The sequence below is a fragment of the Micropterus salmoides genome, unplaced genomic scaffold, assembly GCF_014851395.1.
Source record: "Micropterus salmoides isolate LMB-PRFRI ecotype aquatic unplaced genomic scaffold, ASM1485139v1 Ms_hic_scaffold_14, whole genome shotgun sequence".
Classification (NCBI taxonomy): Eukaryota; Metazoa; Chordata; class Actinopteri; order Centrarchiformes; family Centrarchidae; genus Micropterus; species Micropterus salmoides.
This window is the reverse complement of record NW_024040485.1, coordinates 25,196,962-25,224,746: the sequence shown is the minus strand read 5'-3', so window position 1 is coordinate 25,224,746 and position 27,785 is coordinate 25,196,962. Positions and strand designations below refer to the sequence as shown.

Below are 27,785 nucleotides of genomic sequence, written 5' to 3'. Positions count from 1 at the left end.
GCAGAGAAATACATGGGAAACAAAGGATATAATATTCCCCACTGAAATGTAGAAAAGTAGAAGCATAAAGTAAAATAGAAGCTTAGTTAACATTCTATCATTGGCTTGTGGCTAATGACGAAAGGGTTTTGCTAGAGTGAACGGCAGAAAAAAACATAATGTGTACGCATAAGTACACAGTTAAACACCTGCACTTAACTTCCTGTGACAGCCTCCTTCTCGTCCTTGCATCACACTGCCGACTTCGAGCGCTTTTGAAACATCATGTGCACGCACATTGCGCCCAGAGGCGCCGAACTGAGAAACAGGAGTTATCAATAACAGAACGGTCAATAACCGTGTTATTTATATATCTCTAGATGTCCTCGGGCTGGAGGAATCTTTTAACTTCATTTTGCAGAGCAACTTAATGCAGTGAATGTTAATGAATGATTCAACATAATAAGAAAGCTACTCTGGGAATTGGTGTGGTGTGTCAGAATCTGGAAGTATTTAATTACTGATTCACATTGATGTCTACATGTTTTGTATTCATACTGTTCTGTAGTCTGAGTGTCATATGTGGCAAAGACAATGCTGTTAATTGTGTAATACAGGCATATTTCACTAACTATGAATTATGTATGTTCATGCTGATGATATGCTAATGATGATAATAGCCTACGTCCATTTCCTGTTGCACTGGTGAATTACATATGCATGTTCGCCAACTTGCAAGGTAGCTCACACGCTTAAGTTGTTATAAAGGTGAAACAGGGCAAGATGGAGACGTTGGAATTTCCTCACAGAGAGGAAGAAACTACTATGTGTCACGTTTTCTCCCCACACGAGGTGTTAGGGAGTTTGCATTTCAAGAGGAGTGTGAGGATGGAAGAAAAGCTAATCAGAAAGTGGTGTTTTTTTCTTAATCCCAGCTCTGCTGAGGCGCCTTTTCTCCTGAAGAAAAATCTGTGTTTCTTTCACACTGCCTCTGCAATCACTTGAAACCCCATTACAGACCATGTGACAGCATCAATTAAATTCACAATTATCATGGGGCAGAGACACTCCAGCGTGAGAAAATATAGTAACACAGTATCGTCTGCGAGTCTGTGTGCGCGCGGGAGTGAATATGTGCATGTATGTGTTTGTGTATGTGTATGTGTGAGAGAGAGAGAGAGTTGATAGAGAGCAGAAAATTGAGTCAGACAATTCACTACTCAGAATGTTTCTTGCCCTTTTTGGCAACTCTTGTGAACCTGAACTCTCCAACAACAAGATACCACAGTAAACAAAAACTCAGATCTTTGACAGTATTAAGACATTTCAAGGGCCACTCCAACAACAGTGAATTGACAGCTGGGAACTCATCGACTGCTTCTTTTAGATTTAATACTAAGTGAGCTGTTTGAATTTGAAATCAGAGAAAGGGATGAATATGAATATCCATGCAAAATTACACCTGGTGCTGTCACTGTGTCCACAAAGTTAGCCCCTAATCCATTATCAGTTTAGCTGCAGAGCCTTTGTCTCCCATTGACATCGCAGATTAGAGACTTGGCTCTTGTTTCCAGCTTTAGTAGAGATTTATCCAGACCAAACTGTTTGAGATCACATGAAAAAAAACAGCATGAATCAGAGTTATAGGGCAGATTTTGAGAGAGCGCCCACAATTAAATACAGAATCACACCTTTAGATGTACATGGTTTGTGTGTCTGAGTGTGTGCGCGAACACGGTGTAGCTGACTAAGATGCACGCACGTTGTGAGTCACAGTCAACTGTGTTTGCAGCTGATTGGGCCTGAATTAGGTGTTGGATCTGGCAGGTGGAGTTGTTCTGGCCTGTATAGTCAATTTCTTCACACTCTCCATCAAATCTTTCTCCATTAAAGCACAATCAGGTCCCTGATAGGGGAAAAACAAGGCAGTGTGTCTACATTGATCTCTCTACCTATAGTGCCTTCCTACACTGGAGCAGAGCAGGAGATTAAAAATTCATAAGCGTATTAAGATCTATAAGAGCATTATTCATGTGTGCCGTCACTGTCTAATACAGTAGGGTACTAATCATCCACATTTCTAGCCCCGCACACACACACAAGCAAACACACAGTCACAATAACATTCTGGGTGTACTCCAAGTGTCAGTGCTATCATATGGGCATGTGTGTGTGGCCTGGCGTTGTTCCCTCCTTGAGTGCCATACAATGTGCTGGCATAAATACCTGCTTGACACAGCAGATTGGCACTAATGGCTTTACACGTGGTGCCATCTGTAAGCTGGACTGCTCTTGCATCTTCTCCATGGCCACTAATGGCGTTTCATAGCATTTGGTTCAGACCATCATCAGTCATAATGCAAAGACAAAAACAGCCAAATTAAATGTTGGCTAATCGTAGACACACACAGGGAGGCTATATGTAAAGGTTGAAGGGTGCACACAGATGGGTATCTGTGTGCACCTGGATATTAACATCTAAAAGCACAAAGCAATTTGTCTATCGAGTGTGAGACACCTCCCACTGAGCTGGAGCTCTTAACCACCAGCTCAACTTCTCACTCACACATACACACACCAACTTCTAACTCTGTGGCTTCCAACAGCCTGCAGCAGTCACACAGGGATCATTACTATTCATTTGCTCAGCAAACTGGCCACACAGGCTTATAAATTAGCTCATCTACTGCAGCTGGGTACTGAGACAGTTGGCGCATGCTGAGGACTGAGAGCGCAGCCATTACAGTGCAGGGCTCCGAGACACCTTCTGTCCAGTCCATGTGACCTCCTCCATGCTCATCTGTTCACTCTTTCAAAGGAGGTGGGAGTGTGTGTCAGGCGCTGGGGGTGAGACATGCCCTGTCAATGATTCTAATAAATTACAGAGCAGAGAAATAGGACTACAGACCGGTGTGTGTTGTACTGACGGACAACGCTGTGATAAATCCTGTTAAACCAAGTGTAAATCAGCCCGAATGAAATAGCATTAGTGGGACCTTGCAGACCTCTGACCATGAGGGAGGAGAACTGACAGGTCTGACCTACAGGGAAATGAGGGAACACTCGGACTACTCTTGCTTTCTGCCTTGGGGTGAGGATCAATGGTGGAAGGAAAAAGTAAAGCTATTAATTCTCCTGGATATGTCAATTCCCATTGGCTGGTGCAGATTGGTAGTGATCATGGCTAGCCCCTTGGGCAGACGGGATCTGGGGCTTTTGTTGCGCCTCAGTACACCATTGATTAATTGAAGGTTTTACGGCTATCTGGAAGGCACCACATTGCTCTGGAGCAATGTAAATCAATTCCAGTTGTAGGTTTATAACAATGCACAAAAAAACTAGGAGCGTGGCTGTGGGATTAAATTATGCTAGCCCCTTCTTGAATAAGATGGTACCTGAGAGATGGACCTGAGGTTAAATAAGCCATGTAAGAGACTTGTAACGGTATCTCAAATATTCATCAAACATTCATAAAATAGTTCATAGTCCTTGTAAATGATGAATGAAGTTTTTCTTTTTCCTTACCCGTCCGATGAGCACAGGTTCTGGTCCAGCATATTCTTCAATCACAAAGAACTGATTCCAGATCCAGCTCCTCCTGCTGCGAGAGCGCGACCCCTTCTTTTCCATTCGGTCATTCACCTCCTCTTCCACGTCTGACTCTGCTTCTTCAAACACAAGGCCCTTCCCATTTTCTGGATCGACAGCTTGCATCCCAGCGTCTTTTGTATCATGGCTCCATGCGGGAGCTGGGTGGAGCCTCAGGACATGACTGCTGTTGACAAGTTTGTTGTCTTCATCTACAGGGTACTGAGCTGTGCTGACTTCTGTTTGAGCAGTGTGAACTGACTCTGTTAATGGGTCTCTATGGGAATCTGCTGCTCTGTTCCCCAGTCTTACTCCCAGGGGTTGCATTGTCAGCACAGACGGTGGAGAATCATTTGTTTCAGAGGGAACATCCAGTGGGAAATGTTTTGTCGATGTAAATGGTGGTTCTGTTTGGCTTATTATTACTTCCTTCTCGGGGCTGAGGCTGACCTCACTGAGAGGTGTTGACAGTAAACGGATGAGGTGTTTGCTCTTGCTATCGCCACTTTCTGAACTCTGCATTCCCAGGTTGCCCTGCCCTTTACTTAAAGCTGGGTTGACATCAATTAGTGGATTAACACGAGTGTTGGCGCCCTGGTCTCGATTAAGATCTGTAGTGGTGACTTGGCTTACATATGGAAATGCAGTCTGATTATCAAATCCAGTGTGAAACTGAGTGACAGCCATATCTTGTCTGGGCCCTTTCTGAGCCTCTAACTGTCCGTGATTAACGTCAATCAAATCTCTCTTCCTGCTCCGGCTGCCCTTGCTTGGAAAGCTCATGCTGGGAACACTCTGCATTTGGGAATTGACGATCCGGACTAGGTTCTCTTTCGACAGCAGCTTCAAAACTCCATAACTGCCAGTGAGGTTCAGCTTTCGGTTTGAATCTATGCTGAATCCTTTTCCTGGCACACCAGTAGTATGGACATTCAAATCAGGTCTACTCCTGGACCTAGATCCTGATTTAAACCTAGTTTTATTTGTGTGAAGATCTGGTTTATGATGGACTGTGAAAGTTTTCTCCGACCTTCCTGTTTTAGTAGAAGTCTCGGCATTCTTGGTGTTGTTCTTAACTTTCTTCACATCCTGGTTTAACTCCTTGTTATTGGCTAATATGTGTGGAGTTATTTCTTTTTTATTGACAGAGTCAACCTCTCGCTTGGGCTTGAAAGCTTTCCTCTCTTTGTTAGCTACTGATGGAGCAGCATGAGTCTGCAATATTTTGGAATAAGAAAAAGATCCAGTGTCACCCGCCTGCTCATGACTAATCAGGTTTCTAAGAGTCACCATGGGCATTGCATTCGCATCCACGCTTGCATCCCATTGTTCCGCAGCTCTGCTGTCCCCTAGCTTCACTATATGCGATCCGCCTACTCCTCTCCTCCGTACAGTCTTACTGGCACCTCCTGCAAGCCCCTCCCACAGACAGAGGGAAACCAACAGGAGCAGATTTCTTGTAATCATCTTGTCTTGGGGCGAGATGTCCTAATTTGAGCGAGGTTTGCTGTGAGGCAGTCCTTGTTTTCCGGTTGTCTTCATTCTCTCTTCTGTTTTCCCTCCTTTCATGCCCCTCCTCTCACTCTCCCATTCTTTGCCCTTCACACTGAGCTGGAGGGCAGGTGTCAGTCACTCACTTCTCCCTTCTTCCTTTTTCTCTCCACGCGCCTAATATCTTCCTCTATCTCACCAAGCCTCTCTCTGCTGGGTTTTGCCCACTCCTCTTGTGAAGCGTCTCATTCAGTTTCCTACGGAGGGTTGAACACCCTGAGAGAAAAGATAAAGATAATTAAGTTAAAACTTTAATCATTGCACTGCGTTAATTAAAAGTGGAGCAGCATAGACAGGTAGGAGAACTCAGACAGGCAGGCAGGACAGACCTTTTAACAGAACAGCAATCACATTTTCACAAGCACAGAGGGCTTTTTAGGCCCAGAACACACATCCATTTATACCTTCATAATGACCCACGTGTTTTTACTCACATCTATTAGAAAGACAGGGACAAAGTTATCATCATACTATTCTACATGGAAAAAGATAGGATAACACTATTAGAAAACGCTCTGAGCATTTACTAATGGGAATGACTGTCAAGGATTTCTGACTGCAGTGCAAAAAGGACCAGCTACGATATGAAACTAGCTTCATATCACTTTGATGTGTGATTAATTAGCTGGATTAATATTGTGCTTTGATCAGTCAGTTAGAATGTCAATACAGATGCAAGCTGTAGATGCAGATGCACTTTGTTGTACACAGCGCCTTGAGCAATGTAAGTGGTTCCTCGGCTCTCACGCATCTGACTCACAGAGCTCTCAGTGTGTCTCTCATGCACTCAAGCCTCAATTGGAAATCCTACGCCAAATCAAAATGTCAGATATCAGTCACTGTGTTTTTTTTAAGATAAGAACTGGCACATAGTAGTAGTATTTTAGCAGTATAAGCATCTGAATAGTGAATAGTGTGACTATTTGCACTAAGATTGCATTAATATGATTATTAATGCAATGTGTGCAGAAAAAGACTGATATGGATGTGTAATTCAGGAAACTCAAATTTACATGGGGTACTCCGGTGATTTGCCATTGTGCTTCCACACTGTTGGAGGACTCACAAGAGATAGATTTCAGATTCATCAAAATCAAAGCAGCAGAGACTATTATATCCTGACTTTTAGTCCGTAGTATTGGTCAAGATTCAAATACAAATTTCCCATAAATCAACTCAATTGAAAGTTTATAAAGCTCCCTTCAGACCAACAGAACACAATGCAATTGTTTTTACAGGTTGAATAGTATTCTTCATGGTAAGTAAGCTGAACTTCATGTGTAAAATATGTCCTGTGTCCCTTTAAATTACAGTTTCCTGTGAACAAAACTAGTAAACTCTTTGTGAAACTGTGTATCAAGGGTTAAGTAGCGCCAGTTTCATCTTGTCCAGTGCAGCATGGTGTGGTTTGTATGGGTGTATGACACTTGCTCCACTGTGGCGCAGACAGACCCTGTCAGCACATTCACTGGGGCATGACTGAAGTTGGGAGGTTCCTCCTGGAATACTTTCCACCCTTTTCCTCTCTCTCCTCCACATCCTCAACATCCTCAACTTCTTCTCTCTCTCTCCATCTCTCTTTTTCTGAACGAACCCTTTTGATGAACAGGAAAGGAAAAAAAGATTATCCACTCCTCCCCCTCCTCCACGTTCTGTTTTCCCACCTCTCCCACTCACCACCTGTCTCTTCCTCTGCCTATCTATCTCCCTAAATCTCCCTCTATCCCCTCTCTTTAACTTGCTATTGTTTTAGTATCCTGTCCTCTCCGCTGCTCGCTCCTATCCTCTTTTCCTCTCTCTCATCTGTGTCAATCACAGGCCTGTCACTGCGTCCCTCACCCTCTGTGCACTCTGAGGCTTTAATCAATCAGCCAATCTCCTTCCTCGGCCTTGCCACATTGGAAGTGACAGGTGTCTCGCTGGCTACCATCTTGACGACAGGCTACAACACGATAATTGTGTGTATAAATCTAGTCATCAAATCATAAAATGCAGCTTACAGGATCCATCCAGTAGTTACATAAGACTGGTGGCAAAATGCTGGACAGATTTGACAGACTAAGTTATATATAAACGTCACAGAGGCCATTATGGAGGATGTGAGGCTGTTTTTGGCTGCGTGTTATCTCAAATGTACAGCATGGGGAGGCGATTGGGGTGAATTCAATGACAGAGCTCTTCTCTCTCCCAGAGGAACTTATCAGCTGGGAGTTTGATGGCCAGGCAATCATTGCTACGGGCACCTTGTTAACAAGCCTGGGGCAGGTGGCAGGATGCAGTGCAGAATATCAACATGGCACTGTCGCTAGCTGAACACAAATTTCTAACATTTTTGTGTGACATTTTGTCAATGTGAGGTTTTCTTTGCATCACTAAAGTAGGAAAAATAGTCCTTTTATTCTTCGATTCTTTTATCTTTTAAACAATTTTCAAGGCGGAAATTTCACTCAGAACAGAGTTATGGCATTTTTGTAATGTATTGATCTGTGTCACAGCCTTTCACATTGTGCTGGGCCCCTTTGAGGAGAGCTATTGTTATACCATTACCCTGGGTACATCGGCCTGTGCAGCAGTAACTGAGGATAATTGGGTGCTCCGGTTTGAAGCACAAGGGAGCTCGTATTTCCTCATTACAGTTTTATATAAAGTAATACGACAAAACTGTTGTTCTCATCCTTGTGGAACAAGCAAGCATCAGGATGTGTATGTCACCTGTAGCCTTTACATACAGTATGATACCATATAGTACCATAATTTCTAGTAGTGTAAACAAAGATAAGAGGGTAATACAGTTGGAAGCTCTTTTGCTTCCTAATTAGAGTTTTAGTAAATGTATAGTTGAAGTATATTTAAAAGGGGTTTAAAGGCATGTCATTCCAACCGTACTGTATTTCTTTGTAAGTTCTTTGCACCTACAGCAAGTTTCTCAGTGACCTGATTAATTGAGGCCATAAATATCTTAATTAATTCCACCTAACTGGTCCCATTCCAACTAAAATTCAAATTATCTCTTGGCTTGTTGGTATTGGAGGCAGATCCTCGCCATCGATTGCGAGCTGTCACCAACTTAACGAGACTGAGAATTTTAATTACGATTCACCTCCTTGCTTGCTGTCTATCTTCTTTTTGTCTCAGTAACCCTCTTGTCAAACAGGCAAACGCAGAGAAAAGTACCGCCACGGCAGAAGGACGCCCACGCGCACCGTCTCCACAACAATGAACAAACACACACATACCGTGTGACAAAACATTCTTCAGAAAAACTATTTATTTATTTATTTACTTACCCATAAAAAAACACATAAAAAATGCCTGGACTCAAAAAGCCACATTCATCCACCCTCTCAAACCATGTGTGTTCATGAAATTCATGAAGACACACATACAAAATCCTGAACACGCCACACATCCCTAAACACACACAGAAATCTTCTTCTTATATCTGTGCTGGTAAGAAAAATAAAAAAAGCTCTGGGGACTGCTTCTTTGGACGCAGTGAAGTCAAAGAGAAGAAACGGAGCGCTCCCTCGCACCAGGGGGGAAGGGGAAAAGCAGCCACCCCAAAAGAATTATGTATGGAGTAACAAAGGTGAGCTCCAGAAAAGAGTGAAATGGTTGTGAGCGTGTAGGCATGCGTGTGAGAAGAGGACAGGGGGTGTAAAAGGGGAGGCAGTACATGAGGGGCCGGGTCCTCCTTGGAAGACCAACTGGGTAGTTTCATGTGCAAATTGCATAAAGCAGCTATATGTCCTAGCCTTGAACCTCGGCAGATAAAAGCAGTACTCTTAGTGTGTGAGGAGGTGAAAAACAGCAGGAGCTTTTCGTCTGTTAATGTATGAATCCCTTCTTTACCTGTGTCCTCAGCCTTGTCTCTATTGCAGTCTTACTGGCTTACTGACAGCAGTTACTAACCTCCCTTGGGAGAGTACATAGTGTCCGCCTATGGACATAATATAATTCCCCATAAGCTGGAGGTTTGTGGAGGACGAGGTGAGGAACAACAGCAGGTAAACAATGTGACAATGACAGCTTTACAGTAAAAAACAGTGGAATGAGTTTACAGCTTTTCACGGTATAACAGCTGTGAAATTCAGTCCGCTTATGGGTGGCTGTTTGCCTGTTGGTGAGATTAAGACTAAAAAGACTCAGTTTAACAGAGCAACGGCAGGGGGCTTTGGATTTGCTTGGCTTTCAGCTAGATCAATGGGGTGACATTAAATGGCAAGAGTCAGAGGCTTGTAGAACATCCAGCAAGAACACATTTCAAATGTATAATATGTGCAGTGAAAACAGAAGACATGAGAGATGTGAGAGTTCAGGCTTGTTAAATGCCATTTTTACAAGAAGATACAGAATTGGGTGAACCAGCTATTTGTAAATTAATCCATGTTCTTAGTAAATGCTCCGTACTTGTATAGCGCCTTTCTAGTCTTTTACTAGTAACCACTAGCTATTTTCAAAACTAGTGATTTACTAAATCAGGTTACACTATTAAAAACGGATTAAAAATGTCTTAGCTAGTTAAGACTTACAGTTAGTAGTTATTTGGTCATTTAGAAATGTTATGTATAAATGTGATAAATGTGATGGAATTTCTTCCCAGTTTACATAATTTGAAACAGCAATCTATTAGGTGTCAAACTTCCACATCGTCTTGTTTCACTCAAAATGGGTCATATATTAGCAACCTAATGTAAGTTTTGTGTGTTGTTTCCTTTAGCTATGTACAGTTACACCTTGCTGAATGTAAATATTGCATAACAACAAAGTTTGTGTGGTGGATTTAAAACAGTGATATGGATAGTAAAGTTTGAATTTACAAAGAGCTGGTGCAATTGGTTCCAGCTCTACTGTGTACTGCAAATGCAAGATCCTCTGCTGCTGCTTTTTCTTAGGCTACAGTATATAAAATGTGAGAGGCGCCATAAAGATCAAATAAATCTTGACAGGAGACAGTCCAGAGAATCACAATGCCAGGAGACGTGCCAGTAGGTCAACACAGGGACAACATTTGTGGCCCATATTTTACTGCCTTGGCAAACGTTCAAGTAGACCTCAGTCTGATCTGTCTGGTCATAAGGTAAAGTGCTGGCTAAGAGTGAATATACCAACAGTGACAGCGCTGACCCACTGAAGGCCTGGGATTTACTACTAAATTCTGCTCATTATTCAGGCCTTTTAAAAATATTTAAATTATGCATGAGTAGCACAGCACATGCATTACTGGTAAAAAGGAAGAAATTCATACCATAACAAGAATTTGCTGTAAGCAATAATAAACATTATACACAAAACTAGTTCACTTTACTCTAAATCTTTACCAACAGCTGTTTCACGGTGAACACACTGAGAACACACGATACCAAAATCCACAGATATTTTAGTCAATAAGGAGTATTTTATGAGTAAATTAATTTAACACACTCAATTTAAGATAAACTCTTATTACAGTCACTAGGAGATCCCCTGAAATCCAGTGAGAACGCCAATACATTCATGTCCCTGTACTAAACAGATATCAAAAAAAGTTTACCTTGATCCACTGATGCTTTAAAATTATGCTGCAGTTTGTGTGGAAAAGTACTGAAGCCCTAAGAGGCCAAACATTCACGCATTTCACACAATAACGAGTAAATCTAATTTGTTTTCTTGAGATCTTGAGTTATTTACATCATTATCTCGAAATAACAAATGTTCTTTTCTCAAGTTAACCAGATTCTTTTCTCGAGATCTCGAGAAAACAAAATGATCCTCTAGTATATTAAATGATCACAGGAAACATCTTTCAGTGTATGTCAGAGGAGCAGGAGAATATTGATCACTGCGTTACATATCTCGTCAATCAAGGCCTGACACAGGTTGAAATAGCCTTCTGCCTTGCTGTTACAGATAATGTATACATTAGTGTGCATCATCTAAGAAGACGGTTAGCAAGGCTACAGCTTTATCAGCGGCCTATCACATTTAATTCATTATTTTTTTCTAAAGATCTCTGATCAATTTTGTCATTATCTCGGGAAAACAAAGTTTCTTGACATCTTGAGAAAAATATCCAGTTATCTCAGGGAAACAACATCTTGTTATTTCAAGATAATTAAATAAAGAAAGCAAATTAAATTAACTTGTTATCACGGGAAGACAGAGTAAATAAAACGTATGAATGTAAGACTTCTGCAGAAATGGCAAGGAAAGCTTTGTTACAGTTGTTAATTTTTATTGATATTTATATTTTTACCACTACCATTACTATTATTTATAAATCGGCAATGTTGCCAACTCAGGGTCTCTGAAGATAGGATCAGATATCAGTTCTCTTTTCCCAACACTCTCTCCTAGAAATTTAGCTGTATATTACGAAATATTTTTTTATGTTGGGCTGACAAATGTAATAGCTGCCTGGATTTTGTTCACGTTCAACGTTTGTTTCCTTTTTGCAAATTAAGTGCTACATCTATCTACTGGGGTCACAAGAAGGTAATCAAGGTGAATGGCAGTTGTAAAAAGTGCAGGACTTTGACACCAGAGTCCGGGGTTTGCAACAAAAGCCCTTATGGTTAGGAAAGGGTAGTTAATAATCATTATGCGTACGTTTTCTGTATTAAACCAAGACCACCATCATTCCCATAACCTATTCCCCTAGTGCCTAAACACAACCATAAATAAGTTTAATAATGCTGAACATATTTGCTGTTGTATTAGAAGACAGGTTAGAAAATTGAATATCTGTGTACCTCATTGTGGAAACTCATTGGAATGGTTTATATGTTAGGTCACAGAAGGCCAGGGATTGCTGTGGCACTAAAGCCGTATTTAATGTGCATCGGTCAAATTATGGCCTGATTTGTTTAATAAGGTCTGTATCTGGGCTAAAACAGCTCAAGCAAATTGTATCGATGTATCCCCAGTTCATACAACATATTAATATATGAGAATGACGGGCAACAACTTAAAGCAAAAAACATAATCCATAAACACCACACGCTGTATGATTTTATCTGCCTGTGCTATACACATCAACTAGCCCAGAGTGCAATGGACTCTTTGTACAAACAGACATGCAAATCATAACTATAATTGTGTGTTCCTTCTCGCTGTCATCAGCACAGCTTCGTGTCAGCTCCTAAGCTGAAGCAGCTCTTAAACAGCACTAAAACTAAAGTCCAAATTACAAATACCATTAAAAGTAACAAGGGGAAGGTGTTTGGCTTCAGCTATGAAAAAAGAGTGGTATTGCCATCCTAAAGAAATTTCCAGAAAATAATATATCTATAATATATCTATAACAGGGTGTAGTCTGACTCTAAATTACAAGCACAGTCATTTTTATGACTTATGAACTCTAGTGCTGAGGTGGAATCTTGTATCATTAAATAAAAATAAAAAAGATAACGTATAATATGGTGGATGATTATATGGCCATCAAAAATTATTATTATATTACCTAAGTATACAGCTAACATCTATATATATGTATATATATAACAGCTGACATCTCTCCACCTTCAGGCCCCTGTGCTGTTTCTCCGCTGAGAAGTTTAAGGAGCTGATCAGCTTCAATGATCTTCATGCACAAAGGTCAGGGGATGTGTTTTCGTGTGAGGCAGCTCATCTGGTTTGAGCCAATGTCTTTCTAGGCAGGCGCTCAGCCTGCATTTTCTGAATGGTGAGTCATCAGCTGCCACAGCAGTTACCAAAATTACACCTGATGCCTATCAAGCTTGTCTCTCTTCCTCTTCCGCCTGACTGCATGTGCAACATCAAAAAGCTATCTGATCCTTTCAACACACTGGCTGACATTTCAGCAGTCCTCGGGAATTGCAGATGGACTTTGTCTCCCCAAAGCTCTGTCTGTGTGTCTGTGTGTGTGTGTGTGTGTGTGTGTGTGTGTGTGTGTGTGTGTGAGTGAATAGTATGTATAAATGTGTATAAAGATGTGTGCAAAAGAATTTGAAGACAGAATTTTTCATTGCAAGTTGTCAGAGAACATTTGTAAGAAAATCACCTACTAAAAGAGCCTTTTGGCAAAAGCTCAGGGTTGGCTCACCTATCATCTCAGTAAGCCACAAAGCATCATAAATCAGGTTAATAAAGTAAGTCCTTTATTAGAGAGAGAGGCACTTTACTTAAGATGTTTTGTCTGAGGTTTAATTCATGACACTCTTTTCCACCACCTCTGCTGTTTATCTTTCAAGGGTATTCCTTTTGTAAGGCACTGAGGCTGGACAAGAGGCCGGTGGAGAGGACACAGGAAGGTGGGAGAGGTTCGTTTCAGAGATGAATAAACCCAACATACCCAAGGTTGTCAGTGAGAATATGTGAGCATTGCCAGGGAGGAGGTGGCATGTTGTAGAATAGCATCAAGGCTATTGGCCCATAAGGAGAGTGAATAATGACACTCAATATTCCACCTTAATGGGACCCATTCTCTCTTCAATTCACATTTAAGGATCTTTTTCATGTTCATCTCCCATCCAGGCAAGCGGCGAGAGAAAAGAGGCAAGATCGAGCAGACTTATTTTTAATGGCTGTCTGACAGAATCAATGAGCTTCTGCTGTGCACAGAAAACTTTCTTTAAATGTGTTTCTCCACAGGTGTTCAGGGTTTTGCTTTCTACCGCCATAACCTGGTGGGACCATTTGCATAAACAGATGTGTAATATTCTGATGATTAAAGGGTGTTTGTTTAGTTTGTGGTAGCACCTGAGGGTTGATTTTGAATCAGAGACACTGTTTGGTTGTGTCTGTGTATATTTGGTACATGGTATAAATGACTGCAAACTTAAAATATCTTTACAGCTACAAATGTACTTAACACACAGTTGCCAACCACGCTCTGTAAAAACGTCTGCAGCCACGCTAACAGCTTTGTGAGGCTGTACTTAAGGTATCTGTGTGGTTTAAACAAAGTTCTTGTCAGATCATCAAAATGTGCCTGAAATCCTGCACTTTTTCCAACATCTGAAGTGGGTTGTATATATTTATATTATTATTTATTATTTATATTTGTAACCTTCAGAAACCAATAATCTAACAATGCTGTCCTCTTTAGCGATTGGCCAGGTGTGCAGAGGTGAGAAAGTTAACCTTCTTTCTTAAGCTCTTTGTTCATTCATTACACATTTTTTAATCCTATTATTTTTTGTGTGTACAACCAAGTATAACACCATGTGAGAGACACTCAGAACAGCACCTCATATTGACTAGCACATCGTAATAACTAGTTAGACCCAGCCTTCAGACATCCAACCGACTGAACGACTGACTGACACAGCTAAAAACTAACAGGAACAGCTTCCGTTTCATCCATATAATTCATTCATTAAATCACAAATTTTGCTTATGTCCCTTGGCTCCCACTTTAGGGACCCTGGAGGACTCTGGCCCAGTCTTGTCAGAACCGCCGCGCTACCAACTCAAAAATAGTTCTCCGCTTGATTGCAACACAGACTCTTTATCTGTGTTTTGTCAGAACCATCTTTCCCAAGGATGTTTTGTCCTGCTGCATTATCGTAGCCTCTGCATTCACTCCTCTGTTGCGCTGGTTGAACGTTGTGTTAACACCAGGGCCTGGAAGCCTGTACTGTCACAGCTTTTAATCCCCCTTGTTGAAGTCCCGGCCTTATTAGCATATATCCCCCTCCCCTCTTTGTATGACTTTCACGCACCCTAGGTCTTCTCCTGCTTCTGCACCATATCTGACAGTATATTTTTGTAATTCTAATGATGTTGCCACAATCTCAAATTCATTTCGCCTTTGTCTCTATCTATTTGGGTCAGTTTGTTGTTTTGTTTATTTTCCAGCGGCTCAGGGAGACTGAGCAGATTGCAGAATGTTTAAGTCGCTATCTCTGGCAGGTTACAGCACGGGGCCACCTTGGGTGAGGATCGGATAAAGGATGTGGAAATTAAAACTGAGTGCTTTGTGCAGCAAGATGTTGTGCAACATCCAGTAAAGCATCAGCAGCGCAGCAGTTGTTTCCTATTCGGCGGGGCAGTCATCAGCTAGAGCGACAGCCTCTGCTACATGGCCAAACAGTTCACCCTTTTTTGTTTACTTTTGTGGCACATCACTACATTACTGGTATTACTACCCTGTTCCATATTAGTTGAGAGAAGAACAACAAGGCTGAGGGTGTATGCTGTGGGGAGGTTTCCAAGCTGCATTTGCCTGTCTCAGTGGTGTGTTGCAGGGCGATGCAGGAGATCAAAGTTTGGCAGTGTTATATTTTCAGGCCGATTTTTTTCTGCGGGGCGCTTTCATGCTGTGTAATGTTTGGGATGTTCTGGCGCCACTCCAGCAGTGGGACTATAAATTCTGCTTAAGACATGGGGGGCTGATTCACACTCAGACACATACTTCAAGATACACACAAGCGGAAGTATCCTCTCAAACACACACAATCACCTCGCACAAATCCCAGCATCAAAAAGAAATGGCGGGTCTCTAGTCGCCTTCCAAGGTCACCTCCTCGTTGCATACGTAGGTGCAGTATTGATCCCACCTCCAGCGTATGAGGGTGGGAGCCGAGGTCGCCCTCAAACCTGTCCCCTGGAAACACTTTTTTCCCTGCATCAGGGATGGAGATAGCAGCCATAAGACAGCAAAGACCGCAGGGGGAGACTCCCCTCCACCCTCCTCCGCCCTCTGCTTTTGTCTCTAATATGAAGCGGGTATGGCAGGGGCCACTGCATTTAGAAAAGCCCTCTGTTTCTCCCATAAAAACCACATCTATGGCCGTGGAGAAGCTTACACTGTAATCCTGCATGACGGATTGAGTCTGCCACTGCAGCACTCTCCCTCTCTTTTCCCCTCTCTTTCTTTCCCTCCTTGTTTCATACAGAAACTTCTGTGGCAGCAGGGGTATGCTGAGATGTGCGGACACATACATTCGTCAAAGACAACGTAATGTGTGTGTGAGCGTGTGCGCGGGCACGTATTCATGCACTCGTACATGTCTATGGGCGCTTTTTTCATTGATTCCATCACCCCTTTCTCCCAAACAAATGTATGTACGGCAGCCTATAGCTGTGTCTGTTGAAATTTTGCACCAACAGTCAAGAGAGTGAATAAACAGATGTCAGTGGCAGGGAATGGAAAATAGGTTTCACTTTTTGCAAGTGAAAGAACAGAATGTAAAAGATACCGACACACAGACCTGCACAGTACAAGAGAATAAATCCCAATGGGAAGTCTCAGTGAAAGCGAGTGCTGGAGAAGTATATAGATGACCTGGATTTTGTATCCCCGCTCCCATGACATGGATTACTGCACACTGGTAGAAATGGCCTCTAATATAAAGGACATTTATACGCTCACGGATCACTACTATTAGGACCCCTCTGAGTCTGATTTTCTCTTGTCCTTATTTATCCATCCTCTTGTCACTCCAAATCTTTCTCTCTTTCCTCCTTCTCTGCGCATCCACTCTATATGTTGTTGTGGGGTTTTTTTACCTCTCACTCCATTTCATAATCCCCCCCCTCCCTCTTTCTCTGTCTCTCTCTCTGGGTATTAGGCATTCAAAGATCTATCTGTGGCATGTGGTAGAAGTTATCACCCCATCTCTTTCCCTCCCTCACTCTATATCTCTAATCTTCCTTAATCTTCCAGCCCAGAGTGAAGTGAGAATTAGTTTCTCACTCTCCCTCATCAATCTCTTGCACCTCCCCTTCTTCTACTTCCCTCTACCTCCTTCTTTCTCCTCATCTCTCTCCCTCCCCTCACGCTCCTCTGGATCATCCTCACCAGCTGCTTTCTTAATCCTCCTTCTTGCTCAGTTTGTCTCCCCTCTTCTCCCTCGTTTCTCCTCTCATTCTGCTTTATGTCATCAACATAACTGCAGAGGTCATTTCTGCTTTGCCCTTGTGTTTCTCTCCCCCTCGCCTTCTCTTTCCACCTCTTGCTCTCAGAATTTTTTTTCTCACTCTCTCTTTAAAAGGCTCTTGGGACTTTTGCATTCAACCCAGCCTGTTAACCGTGAGCCGTGCCCTTACCTTCTTGCTGTCCATCATGGGCACAGTCTGCCAGGGACAGCAGATGTTAACATCTGCTATCCGACACGCGATTTGAAGGGGTCCGAAAGCACAAAAACACTTGTAGTTAAGGTCAGATTCAATTCAGCATAAAAATCCAAAATGTTTGCTATTGAAAAGCACACATTTATTACACGTTTGAATGTGTCCCATTTTTCAAAAGCATCTTTTCATTTTTAACCTTTTCAGCTTTTCCATTTTGATGAGTTTTGCTGATTGTACTCGATTGCACTCAGACTCCCCCTCTACCCTTCAGAGCGCAGAAAGCACTTATCACAACCATCAACAGAGGCAACAGTGTACACTGTTGGCAGGCTACAGCACCACAGAGAGGAAGTAATAAAGTGCAAAGTTAAAGGCCAGAAGTGGAAACTGTCCCCTTCAGCATGTCACGTCACAAACCCAAAAATCTCTTCATCTCTTCAAACATTTTCTTCATGTTATGATTACACACACACACACATTATATACAATTTTGCATTCTAATTTTCCACCATGCACGTGGTTCTGTGTCAGAGCTGTGTGAGGGGGAAACACTCATTTTGTCCAATGCACACCTGAGGTTATTTTTGTATTCAACCCCCTAGTGGAACATTTTACTTAAAAGCACAGACTGAGCTCAGAAGAAGCACAGCAACAACGGCAATGCATGAGCAACCACCAGTATAATTAGGTGCTTTTAAAAATCTAAATATGTTGCCTTTTTCCCCACAAAGTTGTGCCAATAAAAGTCATTTGTGACTAAAAAAAACTCCTCCACTTAATTAGCAAAACATCTTGTCCACATGCGCTACGGAGGGAAAACAACATCCCTCTGCACTAAATGCCCCTCATGTTGGATTGTCTCTACAGTGCTGTATCATTTTTTTTACTTTCAGATCTTACTAATAACTACAGTGTTACATTCAACAGAGAATAAGAACAAAAGACCATATTCACCAAGCTACATATTGACTAACTAAGTTTCAAAGTAGTGCCACACACTTTCACACTTTTACTGGACTCGTGTGCATGAGCCTGTGTGCCACACGAGAGTACACTCATTTACATTTTAGAGTCCCAGTGGATATAGGGCGGCAAATGAATATTAATTCCACTATTTCTCATTATCAGGGCGGCGTAATCATGATGAATGCTATCCTGTGTCGAGTGAGCCTTCAGGTTCAAAAAGAACAAAAAGTAGTAGGCTGAGATCAGGCTGGAAATACTGCCCGTCAAGAAAACAGTCAAAGTAAATAAAAGAAACCAAGGTTGGAGAAAAATTGTTTCATTCCCGACCTTAACATTGAGAGTGCCATTGAAATAACATTCATTGCTGAACTGTGAGCAGCTGCATTATAAACAAGACTGAGAATATGCTAGCTTACAGTGCTTTGAGCTAAATGCTAAGATCACAATGGCAATGTTAACATCCTCATGTTTAGAGGTATAAAACCGTAACTGTAAGCAAGGTTATTAGCGCTAAACTCAAAGTAGAGGCTGAGAGCTATTTGGAAAGTTATTCTAATTCTTTCTGTGGTAATCCATCCATCTGTTGTTGAGATAACTAAAAACCAAAAGGTGTCATGATACTAGCATTGCTAAAAATACAACATGTACATAAAAGTTACAGCTAAAGCTATTTGTGCTTATTGTTGCACAAATAAACACAGTAATAATCTTAGTAGCATGTTCCCATCTCCTGACAATAATAACACACATTCCTCTCCTTCAGATAAATATTCCAAATACTGTTGGTGTTATAAATTGTCCCCAGTTACCTTAATGCTTGATGCCAGAACTAGCTACTAGCCAAAATGTATCTCTTAGTTCCAGTACAAAGAACACGCTTAATGTACAATTGAAGAGAAACCTTGAGGAAAGCCAAGAAACACTTCTGGGAGACGGTAAGAGTCAGATAAAGACAACAAAAGGCATTAATGCAGAGAGCAAGGCATGGTAAAGGGTAAAAAAAAAAGAGCAAGAGTGAGATATACAGATAAGGAGAGCATGCACGTGATGAGAAGTAACAAAGTTAAAAAGAGGGGAGAGATTGGCGTTTGGTAATCCCAACAATTCCTCCTCTTTTCTGCCCTTTTTGAGGTGAAAAACAAGAAACAGGGAAAAGAGATGAGTTAAGGAGAGAGAAAGATGGATGAGAGATGAGAATCACACTGAGCTAAAATGGATAAGGGCTGATTACGGTGTAGATGAATGATGGGTCAGGTTGTTGCCTTAATCAGGAGTGGATTTGCCGACTGCAAGTCTTTTATTAATACAGTGCAGCTTGAGGAGTTGGGTTAAGCCGTGGATAGTTGGTGCAGCTGAATCGAGAAGGGAGCTGGGTGCTAGTCATTAGCATGCATGCAACAAAGCATGAGAAATCACATTAATCGCAGGGAATGCTAATGACAGTGATTGGCGTAATCACAGCAACACGGGCGGAAGCAGTGAGACAACAGGAGGTCAGCCATTTCTCTAGTTATTATTCTTTCATGTTATTCCTCCCCCGCTGATGTGGCTCCTCGGAAAATAACAGCACTTTGTCTCACAACTTACTGCTGTTGATCGAAGTTATGCCATAGGCCCATTAATCCTGATGATTGGCAAATATTGTGTTCTTGTATTCTAATTTTGTCATCAATTTTGAAGTCAAACCCGACAGCATCATGACTCAACACCAAAACATCCCACGTCATTACTGCTTCCCAGCTGGTACTATTTTTCAGTCCTCCCTCATTTATGTAAAGACTGCATTGCAAACAGAGTTCTGTGTGTGTGTGTGTGTGTGTGTGTGTGTGTGTGCGCGCGTGCGCGTGTGTGTGTGTGTAGGCATGAACCATGTGCGCAATTGCTAACAGCTAAAGCAATAACAAATGGACTGCAGGTTGCATTCCCGGTGGTATGTTGAAGCCATATCCACAATCAAGGCAATTAACCTGTATACGTCTGCTGGGATCTCCAGCTGTGGGGGAGACTGAGTTTAACACTGTAACCTACCAAAGTCTAGCTAGTAGAGGGCATCTGTTCGACAAATCAGCAAAGCTACAGTATGTAATCACGTTTCACACCACGCTAATCACTTCAGCCTAATTTATCACTGCTATGAAAACAATCTTATGCGCTATTAAGGGAGAGCAGAGGAGGAGGAGGAGGGGAGATGGAGAGACAGAAGGAGGAGGAGGAGGAGGAGGCAAAGCTATGGGAGGAAGAAGACAGAAAGAGATGAAAAGAGGGAAAATGGAGAAAGCAACATTGTGCACATGTCCAAAAGGGCTCTGATTTGTCTAAAGCTCACTAATTCAATCTTGGAAATCCGATGGAGTGACTGAGCCGCCGCTCTTTGCCCTCCTTCTCCTCCCCACCCAGCCCTCATCTTCACCATTTGAGAGCAGACCTCTCAAAGTCCCTAATCCGGCTCCTGATAGCAACACCCTGCAAGGAGGGAGACATCAACACCATACGGGGGGGGGGGGTGAGCAAGAGGAGTGGCAGAAGATGGAAGACTGCAAAACAGAAGGGTAGGCAGGCAGCTAGAAAGAAGAGGGCCGAGGGAGAATAACAGGGGATTGTGCGGTAGTTGAACTCAGTCTGTTGGTCGCATCAAATTCCTCTTTAATTAAAAGTCTAAATCCTCCTCACTTTAAAGCCCCTACTTTATAATTAACACTCTGATCTTGCCCCCACCCCCCCACTCAAAAAGGAAAACAATTAAAAACTTTTGCGATTTTTACTTCAAAACCCATTAATTAAAAATCGCCAATGAACAATGGTGCAATATTGAGGCAGACCCTCTCTTTGCTCATTAGCCGCTGGTTAATTGATCCTAACGGCAATGTTTACCAAAGGGACGCTAAAGACGAAAACATTATCATTTTACCTCGCCTAATTGCAGTCTTTAAAGGAGGGAGGCCAAAAGGGAATATCTGGATGTTTGAGATCATAGGGAAAGTAGATTTCAGCGGCTCCTCTGTGGTTTAGTCTCTGAGGGCTTGCAGTCGTTTTATAGCACTTATAAAAGGTTATGAGATATTCAATATTACATACCTAAACAATTTAGCTAGAGAATTAAAAGTGGTGGGTACCAAGCGCCAGAAGCAGGAGATACTGTAATTTCTGGTGGTCAGATATCAAAGTAGTTGAGTCAGTCCTCCCGCACTCCACTCAGACCCCAACTTTGCCAGACACCACTCATCCATCAAAACTCAATTACCCAAGATCCATCATAACAGCTCCCAACAGCAAAGACCAAATGCTTCTATTTTTCAGAGGAACATAAATACGCTCACGACTTCCTCAGTATTAACTTTCTTTTGGCCCCCTTTCTCAAAACAATTTCAACTTTTATTTCCTCCTGACTTCGTCTCCCTGCCACATTCACCTCGGGTCGGGGGACAGCTAATGAAAGGCTGCTCTCAGAGGAACATGGGTGAGACATATCACGGTGTCTCTCAGCCATCTCACCGTGAAGCCAGCTATAAAAAATTCAGGGCAGCTGCTGCTGTCGCCACCAGAGAGCTTCCGTCTGTCATTAAGCAACCTCAGGTGCAGGCCGATGCACCTGTCGTCTTTTTGCTAGGCTCTTATTTTCTCCCGTTCTTCAGTTCCAGACATTATCGCTATCTTATCAATATTCAACCCCTTACCTCTGGCCTGGTCTCTCCTTCCAAGTTCGCTTCATCAGAGCCTTATTCTCCTTACTCTCCTCTTTCTTACAACCTAATTTCCATTTCCTTGTTCCCTTCTCTCCTTCTCCCTTTTATGTCAGGCAGAGCATGATTTGACCCTGATTAATAAATCTCTTCTTCCATGAAGAAGCGGAAACAAGGTGCAGATGCAAAAATTGATTTTTCCTCAGTTATGTTTTTTCTGTCTTTTTAATGCCAGCAGAGAGAGGAAGGGCATCGGAAAAGCACGTTGTGTTATTAACATGAGTGATGATGTCGTTAGCGTGATCCCTGGACCTGTTTCATCACACAGTTAGCATGTTTGCCGCATGCCGTGACAACTTGATTAGCAGCTTTGGAAGCTGAGCCATTGTGCTGCTAAATCAAGTCTATCAAAAAGGGCAAGGCGCCGACTGACTGCTATCTCATGTTGACTCACAAATTCGCAGTGAAAAGAGCCATTAACACACTGAGACGCAGATCCATACCTGCACAAACAAACACATGCAGACTTATCTCAGTGCATACATGATAATGTCCTGATAGTAATTTGAAGTTGTCTTTTTTATTTTTTTTGCTTGTAAAATCCTTTCATCATACACCACTTGCATCATTAAAGTGTTTCTTTATAGATTGACCTGCTTTCTTCTGTAGGATCAGTTCAGCGAAATTACAAAATCCTTTTTTTCCCCTCACTGACTAGTAGTATCTAGTCATGTAGATCTCTTATGTTTTTTGTTCCAAGATTGTGAAATTTCTGCCCACATTATAATACAATGTAGGTGAATGGAGTTTGTGTGTGGTGCTCACAGTGTTAAAAAAATTATTATTTGACTGGATAATCATCTGTGGACTGTTTTTATTTAGACTACTTTCTACAGAAGAAATAGTTGCCAGTGAGGTCTGTGGATTATCCAGACTATAGGTCCAGTCACACCAGCATTTAAAACAGCAAGATTTTTCAGTTTACGTCAACGGATTTGTCACAGTGAGTGGATTCGTTGGCGTGGGCAAAGTAAATCTACACAAATTCTTCCATGGGGTTCAACTTTGTCACATGAATTTGCAGCATTGACCCATAGCAAGCTGTCTTGACAGTGCTGGCCTTAGGAAAGAAGAGCCGGAAAGTTCAATATGAAGGAAGCTTATTAGCTGTGTTGTAGCATCCACTTTTATTTAAAAGGTTCAGTCTGTAACTTTTATAAAAAATAACTTTTTGGTATGTTTACTGAAATCGTCACTATGACACATCCTGACAGTATTACGAGACAGAAATCAGGCTTCTCTAGCTCCTACTGCTCCAGAATCCACCATGCCCAAGTCAAACCAGCCAGTCAGAGCCAGAAGCAGTCTCTAACACACTGTCAGTCACTTCTCGTGCACACGCTGTACAGCCTCCCTTCTCACCCGTGCTCTCACAAGTCAAGTTCAATATTTTAAGCGTGCAGCTTCCCAAGTTTTACAAACACAGTGGGTTAGAAATAACCACCAGCAAAGAAAGAATTGCCCATCCCTCTTTGCCAACAACAATAACGTCCCACCTTCACAATGTGATTCAGGCTCATTTTGTTCGATGCCATGACGCTCATATCAACGAGTGGCAAAGAGGTATGCTGATGTACAGTGGGGATTTTATGAGTGACAATGGTGTACTAGCCTCTCAACCTGGTGCGCTGAGAGTCGAAGCGAAACGCCCGGGTTGATACCGTTGTTTTTATTGTCTGCCTCTTAAACCCAGCTATGCAATGTAACTTGATGGTATAAATACACAGTTTTGAATAAACTGTGTGAGCTTAGGGTACCATTAGCGACCAAGCCAACATTAAGAAATAGGAAAGAAGCTCAGAGATTCAATATGACTGATTAGCGCTAGCATGTTCCCAATTTAGCTAGTGTGTAGCCATGCCAACTGGCCATGCATGTAGTTACTACGTCACCTCTATCTCCACATATTTCGCAAGCAAACATGGATGAATTTTGCTGTGTTACTTTCTGTGTATGACAGGGACTCAACTGGGTCACTGATTTCAGAAAAAGATGTTGCTGTTGTATTATTTAAAAGCTTTTTTTTGCAGTATATTTTTATTGAAAAACAGTTAACTAACTAGAACTACATAAATAGCAATTGCACAAAGAAAAATGTTTGTTCTATTCTCTCTAATTTTTAAATTAGACACCCCTTCCTACCCAGATCACATTCAGACTAAACTGGCATATATTTATACTTAACCCACGCTTGTTGAATCCTCATCCTGATCTACACTGAACAAAATTATAAACGCAACACTTTTGTTTTTGCCCCCATTCATCATGAGCTGAACTCAAAGATCTGGAACTTTCTCTATGTAGACAAAAGGCCTATTTTTCTCAAATATCAACAATCGGTATGGATAACCAAAGAATTTCTGCATAAACTGCATGAACCGTCTCAGGGAAGCTCATCTGCATGCTCGTTGTCCTCATCAGGGTCTCAACCTGACTGCAACTTCGCACAGACATTGAAGAGAGGAGTGGGCCAATGTTCCACAGGCCACAATCAAAAACCTGATCAACTCTATGCAAAGGAGATGTGTTGCACTGCGTGAGGAAAATGGTATAGTCACACCAGATACTGAACTCCCCAATACAGTGAAACTACACATTTTTGAGTGGCCTTTTATTGTGGCCAGCCTGAGGCACACCTGTGCAATACCCATGCTGTCTGATCAGCATCTTGATATGCCACAACTGTGAGGTGGATGGATTATCTCAGCAAAGGAGAAGTGCTTACTAACACAGATTTTGACAGATTTGTGAACAATATTTGAGAGAAATAGGCCTTTTGTGTACATAGAGAAAGTCTTAGATCTTTCAGCTCATGATTAATTGGGGAACAAACAAAAGTGTTGCGTTTATAATATTGAAAAAAATTATTTTGTTCAGTATAAGAACCAAGATCCCAAATATGAATAAAACTTACAATAATACATTTGAGAATTTTCAGCGCTGTCAGCACCATGAATGAAATTCCTTTCAACTGCATTGTTGTGGGCTGGAAAGAGAAATCTCAAAACCTGCACAGATAAAATAACAACTATCTACATAGTGAAAAATGTGTGTGTGTGTGTGTGTGTGTGTGTGTGTGTGTGTGAGAAATCTGCCTATATTTTCTATCTGTGCCTATATTTCCCTCTCTGTGCTTCTCTGTCCTGCTTTATAACCCTCATTTTTCACTTCCATCCCACAAAGACAGAATGTTGTCAATTATTTATTCATCTTTCCACTCAATAATAATGTCCTAATTGTCCACGGTTCTCTCGTGCGCCTTGTCACGCTTCTTCCAGAGCACTTTCTCAAGCTCTGCCTTTTGCACTTTCCACTTTACCACATGCCTCCCTGTTTTTTTGCCTTCTCTCTGTGCATTTACACTCCCTCGCTCACTGTAGGCACCCCCCAGGTTCTATTTTCCTCTCCTCTTTTTCCAGCTTCTCCGTCATCATCTTTCTTCCTTTCTACCTCGCCATAACACTCACCCCCTGTCCATCCTTTTTTGTCCCTACCCATCGCCAGATCTTAAGGCAGGCTGCCAGCGGCCTTTTTCATTCAATTAAGGCCTGTGTGTTGCTGTTATTGTTACCACTAATAATGAAAGCTCTACATCTAGCTTGCTGCCAGGCTGTCACAGGCACGATCATCAATAGACGCCATCCCTCATCTCCATCTCCGGCAATAACCGGCCTTATTACTATCATCTGAGAGGGGAGGAGGGCACACATGCACTAAGACGCATACACACATACAGGCAGCGGTGTGTGTGTGTGTGTGTGTGTGCAGACAGAATGAGACAAGTAGGGGCTGGATGGATGGATGGAGAGCCCGAGGACAAGAGAGGGAGAGAAATGGAATAGGAAGACAGTGGAGGGAAGTGACAGAGGAGATTTGTGCGTAAGTGTGTGTGTGTGGGAATGTGTTTGGCTGGTTGGTAGGTGGGTGGGTGTGTGAGTGAGTGTGTGTGTATGGGTGACAAAGAGAGACAAAGCTAGAGGGAGTGATGAGATTATTATGCGTGAGTGTGATATGTGCATACACAGCGTCTGCGCGCGTGGGTGAATGAGAGTGTGTGTGTTTCAGATTCAACGAATGCTGGAGTGGCAGGCAGGGAGAGATGTTGAGTGTGTACCAGGAGAGTGAAGGCACCTCCAGGCTGTTGTTGCATTTTGAATCCAGGACGCACACTGACATGAATGTAATTGGTGGAAACTAGCTCGGTTTGTGGTTCCGTGGAAATGGAGACATAGTAGTCATCTTACTCTCTGTCTCTCTTACTTTGTCTTTTTCTTTATCTTTGTCGCGCCCCGCCTCCACCAACTTTAAGGTTCCTTCTACTCTCCCCCATTTTCTCATCTTGTTGATTTTGCTTAATGTATTGCATAACCTACTCATGTGTAACACAAATTCCCTTTCGAGCAATTACAGTACTTCTCACTTATATTCTCATTCACAGTCCCTCCGCCTCGTGCGTTTTTCCTCTTCATACCTTCTTTTCTTTTCTATTTTGGTTCTTGCTGTCTCAAATACTGTCACCTCACAGGGTAAATTTGAATTCTCACACCTTTCCCTTGACCTTGGCTCGCTATGTATACTCTTCATCTTCACTGCTAAACTCAGCTCATGTGATCTTGAGCCTTCTCTTTATTATGCTCTAAAACCAATTACCGGCTAAATTTATGGCAATTTCTGACATCTCCATCGGGACAACAATTTGCACACGCCTCCCTGTATGACCTTCTGGGAGCCACGCCACCGCCATTAAGGTTCACAAAGTTTTGGAGACAACAGAAAAAAAGATTAGAATAGACTCAAATAGTTGAAATCCTTGAGGAATACTGAAAATATCCTGACCTTAGCCTGATAAGGTTATATCTGACAGATTCAATGTACTGTATAACAATGTATAAAAAATGGTTGTACAATGGGTTAAAGTCAAGAATGCTGCACCAGTCAAGATTAAATCCAACATCTTACACATTTTTTATTTTATTTTCACATCTCTTCTATGCTGTCTGATCCCTTCAAAATAATGGAAATCTCCCTTGAAGAGTAAAATATGCTGGAAATAAAAATAGGGATGAATTGCTGGCACTTGTTTCTGTCTTCTTCAGAAAATAACTCTAGTAAGCACCCAGTTGGTTTCCTAACCGTGGGTAATAAGACAGCTCCATTGCTCACGCAGAAAGGTGTTGAGTTTTTTAACTCCGCACCTGTCACTCATGATAAATAGCAATGAACTGAGTTGAACTATGGTGGTCTCGCAGGCCCCAAACTCTAAATATTTCCAGACCAGCACAACAACTTCCTCTCACCGAGGGGGAGTCATACTGTAGCCGGACTTCACCAGCCTCTTTACCAGAGCTTGGTTGAGAGAGCAGAGGTGCAGGGGTTAATCCCTGCGCTAAACTGTGCACTGTTACCTCTACATTCAATTACCTCTGGTTAATACGCCCATTCAACCTTCCCTGTCAGTGCAGGAGAGAAGCCATTTCCTTCCTAATTCTGTTCTAAGGAGGGTGCCTTCCAGGAGAACCAGGTGGAAAATGCTTAACGTATTTCTGAGACTAGTGAGGCAATAGAAAAATTATTTAGTTTCATAAACATGTTACGCATAGCGGATTCACGCTGATTGGTGTCAAGCTGACTGATGGAGTGGGAGGGCAAGTTAATATATGAAGCCACAAGAAAGCAAGCTGTGAAGTGCATAACTTGCATAAAGAGCTACAGCAAGAGGGTGTCTGCCATTTGAATGTTATGCTCTTGTGGGTGTGTGCATGCATACACATGCGGCTTAAATTGAATGCCCCTCTTTACAACAGTGCACACATACATTTGCACTTGAGGACAAATGACTCTGAGCGTATACTATGTCTTCTCACACAAATATAATCATGCACACACACACACACACACACACACACACACACACACACAACACTATGCCTCCCCCACCACTGC

At 42.1% G+C, this 27,785-nt stretch overlaps 1 protein-coding gene across 2 annotated transcripts in view; it reads right to left on the bottom strand.

The window, feature by feature from the left end:
• The window catches only part of LOC119902511, a 151,252-nt gene that overhangs the window by 95,791 nt on the left and 27,676 nt on the right, over positions 1 to 27,785 (bottom strand). For both annotated transcript variants that reach the window (XM_038718741.1, XM_038718743.1), the window contains exon 2: positions 3,505 to 5,334. In XM_038718741.1, the coding sequence (XP_038574669.1) occupies positions 3,505 to 5,034 (1,530 nt within the window). In that variant the 5' untranslated portion in view covers positions 5,035 to 5,334. The remainder of the gene's footprint in view (positions 1 to 3,504; positions 5,335 to 27,785) is intronic.